The 9,533-nt window shown below is 43.1% G+C and overlaps 2 protein-coding genes across 2 annotated transcripts; both read right to left on the bottom strand.

Moving 5' to 3' along the window:
- Nucleotides 1-948: 948 nt before the first annotated feature.
- On the bottom strand, nt 949-7,521 carry LOC119365199. Its single transcript, XM_037630808.1, has 11 exons — nt 7,414-7,521; nt 6,306-6,354; nt 4,472-6,207; nt 4,287-4,372; nt 3,218-3,469; nt 2,541-3,138; nt 2,307-2,429; nt 2,146-2,223; nt 1,982-2,047; nt 1,504-1,542; nt 949-1,407 (listed from the first exon to the last, which is right to left on the bottom strand). The coding sequence occupies exons 4-11, from the start codon at nt 4,325-4,327 to the stop codon at nt 1,261-1,263; spliced, it is 1,344 nt and encodes a 447-aa protein (XP_037486705.1). The 5' UTR covers nt 4,328-4,372; nt 4,472-6,207; nt 6,306-6,354; nt 7,414-7,521; the 3' UTR covers nt 949-1,260.
- An 84-nt stretch (nt 7,522-7,605) lies between these two features.
- Nucleotides 7,606-9,129, bottom strand: LOC119365200. The gene is made up of 2 exons (XM_037630809.1): nt 8,719-9,129; nt 7,606-7,847 (listed from the first exon to the last, which is right to left on the bottom strand). The coding sequence occupies exon 1, from the start codon at nt 9,071-9,073 to the stop codon at nt 8,720-8,722; it is 354 nt and encodes a 117-aa protein (XP_037486706.1). The 5' UTR covers nt 9,074-9,129; the 3' UTR covers nt 7,606-7,847; nt 8,719.
- Between the last annotated feature and the right edge of the window lie 404 nt (nt 9,130-9,533).

The following is a 9,533-nucleotide window of genomic DNA, read 5'->3' as shown; positions in this document are numbered from 1 at the left end:
AAAAAAATCCAGGAAATAATCTCACGTGGATTCTATATAGTAATTTTTTTAAATAAGAACATATCGACACTAGCTTCTGTTTTTGTGTATGTGGGTTCAAACATGCACGGATGAACCCCAACGTGGGTCATGGGATGCATGATTTAGCAACTTTTTTGCGCATGCGAGAAACTTTCCACGTGATTGGCAAGGACAAATTCCTTCATACCGAAAAGCACAAAGGACTCTTTGATTCACAGGGAAAGTGGAGGAAATATAGAAACATATTTTTATGACACTATTCGTCCATTTGATTTAAAAAAATAGATTTTCCCTTTAAAGAATTGTACATGTGAAAAGTAGAGGATTTTTTTTCCTTTGGTTTGAGTTTAAAAGGGAAAATGGAAGAATTTTACAATCTACTCAAACCACGTTCTTGCATTTCTATGCAAAGAATACTGCAAAGGCCATAAGTTGTTGCTAACGATCAAACCTTACTTTTACTTGTGTTTTAACCTTCATTAGACCGTGTTTTTACTGTGTTCTCTCTATTCTTGCAAATCAACGCCATTTTTGTGAATGTTTTGCTATTTCACAACCCTTTGTTCAGCACATACTCCCTCTGTACAATTCTATTATATTCTTGTGTTTCATTATTACTACATTTTCAAAATCCTACAAATCAAAACAAGAGCTAAAATGTGGTGATTCCTTAGAAACCCCTCCCCTTTGGGCTTTTTTCCCCTGCGTTTCAGACAGGCCCACGACGGCCCAATGGTTATCAGAAGTCTAGATGTCGCAAATGAGAAGGGCTAATAGCTAGTTTAGACGCAGGTCTTATTTGGCCCATAATTTTCCTACACATCACTACATATATTTCCTCTCTTTTTTTGGACGTGCATACCTGCATATCTGTGCTAACAGCCATGCCATCAAGTAGCAAATCAAATCAAAGGGTAAAATGCCATGGAAATATCAAGTACAAGCAGTGCGGTTCAACCTTCAAAAGACAGAAATAGTTATACTGTTCTCCTATTAGCGAGTGCTAAGCCTGCATCGGCACCGTTTTCGTACAAAGTCAAAGATCTAAGACCCACAACTTTGTTATTCTAGACTACACATCGGCCACCATACAATACACCCGAAACAAAACTAGTATAGTAAAGTAAAAACAAGGAGAACACAAGCAAAATAACCGACTACCCGTAAAGTCGTAAACACCCCAACCAATTCGTGAGCATGACAAGTAGAGGTGATAAAGGAAACATGCGATTGCTGGGATCATTGGTACCGGGAGCTCTTGTACACCGGCGTCCAGCAGTCCGGCAGGCTATTATCCTGGAAAACTTGCGGGGTGCAAGAAACAGGGACCAAGCAAAGCCCTCTGCCTCTCAAGTCCTCTTCTTTACCTCCCCATTGAAAGGGCACCTGAGAAGAGTTGATGATAGCAAGTCATTACCGGGTATCGCTTAAGACGGTTTAGAAAAGAGAAAAATACGTATCTCTGAAATTCCATGCCACTACCTCGTTTGTGCTATTCTTCATGTAGGGTTCACTCAATAGCTGTCCAAATCAGAAAAAGGGCAAAGCAGTCAGCATGGTACTAACAGTTGGCATTATTACCTAACTTTAGAAAAGGTGTAGTGCTGGTTGTGACTCGTGACTGTGTGAGTGACATTATTCTTTATGTTAATTATTCTATAGACGACGACAACATCATCTTTCTTTAGACAAGACTTGACATGGCATGGAAATCCTCATTCTCGAAAGAAAAAGAATGGCATGGAAATCCGCCAACAAACAGGCATAGCAAGTCAAGGTAGCAAATGCTTAGTGAAATGCAACGATAATGTGAAACCGTCGGTGCGAGTTTTCATTGTATCTTTATGCTACAGGACGTATTTACATGGCTCAGCTGCAGAAAATTTCTTTGAAACCTTGGCAGTAACATCTGTAAGTCGAAACATACGGCTTATCTGAAAAGGATTATGATGATATCAACCTGTATTTGCTCATGTAGATATTCGATGTGCTTGATGGTTTCATACAACACTGATGCTCTATCCGTCTGATAAAATACAACTTTTAGATGGAGTTAGCAATAAAAAGAGAAGAATGGAAGGTCATCTCACTATTTTCACTTAGCAATACTTGCAGAATTTGTACCTTCCCATACGGTGAGATGATCTGCTGCAATGCTATGATCTTGTCTCTCTCTCCCAACTTCATATCAGGCACTTCTGCCTGTGTTTGGCTCAAAATAAGTTGATTGGATGCTTCTCAGAGAGTTTAAACCAGTTCGTCAAATAATCTTCATTGTTAGTTACCTTGGGAGGTGATCTACTTGAAGTATCTTTCTTCGACCTCTTTCCGTTGCCTGCCAACTTTTCCTCTGATTTTCTCTTCTTAGGATCACCTGCAGCACCACTTTGACCTGTACCAGTCCTTGCCTGCAAATTCAAGAATCATATGTACACAGGTAGATTGTAGAGCACATTGTAAACAGCAATAACTTCTACTCTGCCGTTACTTAGCAATACAATTTAGCATTCCAGCCTTACCAAAATAGTACGTTGCTCATACTGATTGGTATGTGCCAATTCTGTTTTTGATCTGTAACCACTAGCATAGATTGCATCTGGTGAAATCCTAGCATCAAACGAAACCTGCATTACTCGGCCCTCCGGGAAAGCCCTTTCGCTCCCAGAGCCAGAATAACCCAGAGGGCTTCCATGAATTGCAACACTAGTAGGAAGCGTTTTGTGCAGGAATGCATTCATGGGAGCTCCAAGCTCCTGCTGCTGGGAACCATCTAGTTTTACCTCGTGGTTGTGGCTTGGCATGCAACCCATCATGCTCTCTTGCACCAAGGTACTGTTCCCGAGGTACACCGGTGGAGAGCTCGCAATCCCATCACGCCTGACGGGCAGAACACTGGGGCCAGCGTACGGACCGCCACTGTCAAAACCATAGGAAGCTGATCCGGAGATGCTGTTGTAGTCGCTGCCGTCCATCCCTTTGAGGTAGTCGCATGCCGCCGAGGAGAAATCATCGAGCATTTCTGGCATCACCGTCCTCGCTTCGAGCAAGGAAAGGAAGTCCTTTCCATGGCCACTGCTCCCGCCAAGCTCGTTGCTGCTCCCATGAACTCCCATGCTACTGAAAAGGTTGTTTCACGGTCAACTTCTGTCAGATGTCACTGAACAAGCATCAACAAGTGTACGGCGTGCATACTCACAGGTCAGTCAGGTTCCATAGATGCCCGCTTGGAAGGTGTGTGCGGGCTGGTGACAAGGGATCCTCGCAGAAGGTTGCCGGGTCAGTGGCAGCGGCGGTAAGGAGTGTGCCGGTGTGGGGGCTCCATGAGGGGAAGGGTGCATGCATGTGTAGGATCTGGTGACTCTCCCAGACGCTGCTGGCTGGTGAAGTGGCGGAACTGCTATAACCAACTGGAATCTCAGGTGCATGTTCGTCCATGAAATATACTTGGCTGCAGAAGATGTGATGGATAGGGTCATTTTATAGGTGCTTGGAATTCCCTTCTCTCCTCACCTTCCCATGGTGGTCTTTTCGGAGTGTATGCTGACGTATGCCTGATGAGATCCTTTCAAATTCTAAGGGGTGGTCAAGTTAACTTTTACTTGGCATGAGTTCATCTGACCTTGAGCGATCTACTTCTAGTAATCACTAATCAGTAGGGTGGGCCTTGTGGGGTGCAGTGAGATGGAATTGATTATTAAACCCAGTAACTTGGTAAGCTTGGAGGGAATTTCAGATCCTAATGAGCGGGAAAGAAACCAATATCAAGAACATTTTGGTGGAAAATCATTATGTTACAGATAGGAATGTACTTGCTACAGGCAGTGGGTCTCTCTCATTCTCCCACTTGCACATTCCTCTGAAAGGATGTGTGTACCGTCGTGCACCACACAGTCGACTTCAGTAAGCAGTTCTACTGTGGAGAAGTAATTTCCAGAAAAATGAGCACAATGTCGAGTGACTCAAGTCATATATCCTCATTACAAATATAGCTATACTAATTTGTACTCATATTTCCCTGAAAAGGTTAAAGTGGCATGATTAATCAGCGACGATTAATATGGATTGGAGGGAGTACTAAAATGATGCTATGGCACCTAAACCATAGCATAAAGGGACACTACAGTCTTTGGAGGCTGTATACTGTGGGAGTGTGGACTGTGGAGAGGAGAGACTTCAGTCAACGCAAGTAGAAAGGCCCTGTCATTTTGTGCTGAGTGGACGAGTGGTCTTGGTGTGCTAGGGTAGATTTCAAGTTTAGTTCGAACCTGTTGATGGATCCAACTCCAGTGAAGCAGCATCTGGACATGCTCTAACGTTTGAAAAAGAAACATGCAATTTGGAGATCTGCAACCTGAAAAATCAGTACCAGAGCTTTTGTAGTTCCTAGTAATAACAAGAAACTACAAAGATTCAGTAATTCTCTGGATAAGGAACGTAAACACCACTTCACCTCTTAAGCGATAAACTTGCAGACTGGCGGCTTAAAGCATCTGCTTCCATCCTATTCTTTATAAAACACCCCAGTGTATTATCATCTGATCTGCACACATAAATACTGGTTCCCAGATTGAATTAAGAGGCTCAAGTTGAACCGTTGGGGGGAAATACCCTTAAATAACAATCACCATCAGCAGACTGGTATCTGTATTTGGTTAGGGAGATGTAATCCTGATAAAAAGGGATGTTTGTAAAAAAAGGGAAAGTCATAGCAGACTCCTTTTCTTTACGTAATTGCTTAACAACTTATAAAATCAAAGGCCCTTTCTGCAAAGCAACAAAAAGCTTATGATGACACAGCTTGTATTATACACGTAAAAAAGGTAGGTAAGGACTAAGGAAGGAATATTTTTTTCTTCCAGAATCAGCAATAGTTCTGGTACTAAATGATACTTGGTTGAAATATCAAATTCATTCTAGAGATAAAATTGTTGATTATCTGATAACTTGATCTTCTAAAATAAAATTTTAGGTTGAGCTTCTAGAATAAGCTGGCTAGGGGGCAGCTTATTTCCACAGCCAGCCCTCAGCCCCAAAAAAACTGTCCCTTATTTGCTACAACATCCTTTAGAAAACCAAGACCAGATACCAGGAGCTATAACGCCTGACAATGAATCACCCTGGATGCATACAAGGATGGGGGGCCTTCCAACTTTCAGAGGAGAGAGAGGCATAAAGCATGGATATCCAGTGGGAAGCATGCGTACCATTCATTCTAATAGAGAATAAGAGGTAAAGCATACCAAGAATTCTTTGTGGGCTTTAATGACCGAATAGGAATGCGCCTTTCTCTCCTCTATGTTGACCTCTTTCGTGTCAAGCACTAGGGATAACCTCATTTCAAAACTTAATGCAAAGACTTCTTACTCACATGTGACGACCTCAGGTTAGTGGAGGCCAAAAATGAAGGATTAAAGTTGGATGTCTCAGCGTGAACATAAGAAGGATCTACAAGCAAATGCGTTAGATACGGGTCCTTTGAGAATACACATCCTCCCTGACCAATGATTAACGGCAGTTCTGTGGAGCGGTTTGGTGGGATAGTTAATAATGAGATCATCTGTTGTGACGTATGAAGTGTACGTTGCCCATTATGGTCCAAATGAGGGCATTAGATTCAAAGGGCGGTGCAATACACTTCAATCACCATACAAATTGCTGACAAAGCCAGTTCCGTCAGAAATTTAATAAGAAAGCCATACAACGACATGATGGTGTATGAGGCAACCTGAAGCTAAAGTCTAGACTTGATATCTGTTCCTTTCCTCATAGCACCTTTGATGAGGAGCACCCAGACATCTACGAGTTGGTCCAACAAATCAAATCGGAGGCACGCTCCTGGGCTATGGCAGCTGCAGGAAACCTCAACCTGCTGCTGCCCTGTGTGAGTGCCTCTGAGATATTAATGTGTCTGTGTGCTGGGGTTCAGCTTAACTTTAGGCTTGTAAATACCAACTTTTACATTTTATCAACACACTGAAGCACCAAGCTTTTACATTCCCTTAAAGGGCAAAAAGAAAGGGATGCTTGAGTTATTACTGATATTGCTTTCCGAGCACGTAAAAGCATGTTAAGGCCAGATATAGTCATAGAGAGATAGAGAAAGTTACCTGGAAATGGTAGGAACAGGATCAACAATCAAATTTTTTCCCCGACCTTATTGCTAGCACGCCTGCCCAAAAGGCACAGCTGCAGAAGAGAAATCATGAATGAATAAAAAATTATGCAAAGGATACAAGTCATGACTTGTCAGAGAGCAACTCAGCAGTAGCTATAAACCATTGTACCTGTGAAATAGTAAAAGCAACTTTGACTCCTGTAGAACGACCATTATCCCTGGGCATAGTAACAATTAGTGAAGACTGTAAAATTTCATAACCATAGTAAAAAACTAAAAGGTACTCTATTTGATATTTTGAGAGTAAGTCAAAGCAAAACAGGATAGTGATAAACTAATTCAAACAAGAATATAACCATGTCAATTTGCCAACTGAACTGGAAAATCAGAAGATTAATACAAAGATAGATGACAATGTAAAGATACATTAAGTGAGGTCATGTTTTACCAGAAAAGGTTTGAACAAAGAGGACAAAAGGACACATTACGAACAAGTTGCTCAGAAGCACGAAACTACCAATGCAAGTGGAGGAACCTCGCCGAACTACACACTTTCCGTCAAACTGAATGAATTAGGACAGTTCAACAGAAAAAAAATGCAACAGATCAACATGAGGCTCACATGAGTAAATATTTCAATTTTCACGCTCCTCACAGAAAGAAAAAAAAAAGCAGAAACGAAAACCACAATGCGACTAAGGCACCCAGCAATCCTGTAAAAACGATGAGCTTCCAAACATTCGGGCATGCATTTAATCAGAAGCAATCTATAAACTGGTCTAGCCGCCATGTGGCATTGTTCCCTCCAAATTTCCAGTTGAGTAATGCTGTTCACTTTGTCAGGCGACATCATTCCTACTGTTCTTAAAAATGCATGGTAGTAGAAGACGAGCAGAACAAAATAATTTGAGGAATTATTGATGGGAGTAGAATGAACATCAAACTTCTAAAAGTCTACCAAAAAATTATAGTAAGCATTCTTAGAATAGTTTTTCATGTTATTATGCTTTACACACTCTTTTAGACCCATACCACCGGATGATGGCCATATTGAAAAGAGGGATGCATATCACTGTCAATAGTTTTTAAGTGATGCAGAAAGGCATTTTCACATGCCTGCCCACTGCCACAGGAACCCTAATATAAATACAGCATAACTTGCCTCAAACAGTCAAGCGCAAACATATACTTCTGGCAAACCTTGTGCCAGCCGCACCAAATAATGTAGTAAAGTGCAGTCTAAATCCACAATAATCCAAACAGAGGGCAGGAAGTACCTGATGTTACTACGCCGTCTGATGTTGATCAGGTTTGTCAGACTGTTGCTAATAGAAGGTAAGGAACATACATTCTCCTTGGCGAGCAACAACTTGGGGACAGAGAATCCGAAACCAAAAATAGTAGAGAAATAAAGGACACAACTGAATGGAAAACACAGTTATAAATTGGCATGTACCAAGCATACACCATTTATCCAATTGACCAAAACGGACAACCGAGAGTGAACATGAGATTTTATACACATGTGTTTACTAGTACAAACATGCAAGATAAAGGAATTGCTTGATCGCTGCAGAGAATAGTTCTATTACATATGCCACCATTGGACTAACAGTTGTCCAAAGATGCACTTTCTGATACATTGAGAACAACTAACTGAAGTGAGCTGTCTGTCCATCACAGCAGCAAACGACTAAGATGAGTTAATCACCTGTCAAGTAAGAAAAAAAAATCAAGCTACATTCAGTTTGAACATGGCCATCAATACAAACACACCGTTTCATTGTCATGTCATGCCATGATTTCTATACACAATCAAACAATATATGATAAAAGAGCTCATGACCAGCAAAAGGATAACACGGGGCAGTGGGTCTTCCTTCTTCCCATCAACGAAGAACAACAGCATGGTCAGTTTTGTCCTATGTGTATCATTTATCTACCAGAAGAAGGGACCAGGACAATGCCAAAAATAATACGAAGATAACCCGACCATAACCCACAAGTATCACTACCAGCTGAAGTTCGTCAGTCATTACGACAGTGAGTATTCACCTCTCTGCCTATGCTAAGCACCCATTTAAGACTAACAAAACAGTAAATGACATTCGCACCTCATGACAACTATTATTATAGAAATTAAGAGTAATCTCACTGTGACTCAATCCCCTTGGATATAGCAGTAAGCCTGGTCAGTGGATTTCTACATTACCCTGTATGTGATCCTTTCTACCAACACTTTAAGGATCCAACCAACCCTAAGGTATTTTAGCAACTTCCACATCTACACTCAAAAGTTGGATAACAGCAACATCCGAAATTGTAGATTGTATAAATACAAACTGTTTCTCTGGTATCGCCAATGTGCATCAAACATTGAACAAAAGTAGCAACACATCACATATGGCTGTTTCATAATTCATATCGATACCAAATCAAACTACGCAATCGAACATAAATCAGTTCCCCGACAACTTAATCCATGTGTTTAACACCAGAAACCAATCTAATTCGCCTCGAGCGCAACAATCTAAGGCGGCCGATTCCGCCGAATCAACAAACCCTAGATTCTAGCGCCTGACCTCACTTGCAGTAGCGGTCGGCCTTCTTCCTCACGCGGTCGTCGAGGGCCTGCTCGACGGTGCGGTCGCGGGAGGTGCGGGCGGCGTTGGACGGGTCGTACCCGAACTTCCTCGTCTCCACGGGGAACAGCTCCTCGTACTTCATCCGCTTCGCCGCGTCGATGGTGTAGTCGCCTCCGGCTTCGGCACCCTCCGTGGCCGCAGCGGCAGCGGCGGCTTCAGCGTCGGCGTCGGCGGGGACATCGTCGGCGGGCTTCTTGTTCTTCTTTTGCTTCTTGGGCTTGCGGAGGGTGGCGGCCTCGCCGCCCTTGAAGACGAGGCGGCCGGGCTTGGCTTTCTTGTAAACGTCCGACATGGGGGAAAAGGGTGAGTCGCACGGCTGACGCCGAGGTGTGCCTTGTATGTATGATGTGGTCGATGTCGGGCTCGGGTGTCGCCGGATCGGTTGGCTACAGCTCGAGGCGCGATGGAGTATCAGATTTTCTTTACCCTAAAATTCATTGTGCTCTTGTATTTCTCTCCGATTTGGTTTGTCTTCCTTTGAATTTTCAGTTAGCCATTTTTCCTCACATGAAGCAACTCCAAGGACGGACACGGATTTTGTCCGCATTTTGTCCGTTCGGGTCGTCCGTCCGCCTAGCGGACCTGAGGCGGACACGCGCGACGTTTGGATAAACCCAACACACAAGAACAAAAAGCGGACAAGCGCTCCTCCGCGGCCGCTGCCACTGGCCCGCCGTTAGCTCTTCCGCGGCCGCTGCCACCGGCCCGCTGCCCGCCGCGCTCCTCCGCCGCAGTAGCCTGTCGCGGCCTCC

The sequence above is a fragment of the Triticum dicoccoides genome, chromosome 2B, assembly GCF_002162155.2.
Source record: "Triticum dicoccoides isolate Atlit2015 ecotype Zavitan chromosome 2B, WEW_v2.0, whole genome shotgun sequence".
NCBI classification, from domain to species: domain Eukaryota; kingdom Viridiplantae; phylum Streptophyta; class Magnoliopsida; order Poales; family Poaceae; genus Triticum; species Triticum dicoccoides.
Note: the sequence above shows the minus strand (reverse complement) of the source record. Positions and strands in the feature narration are given on the sequence as shown.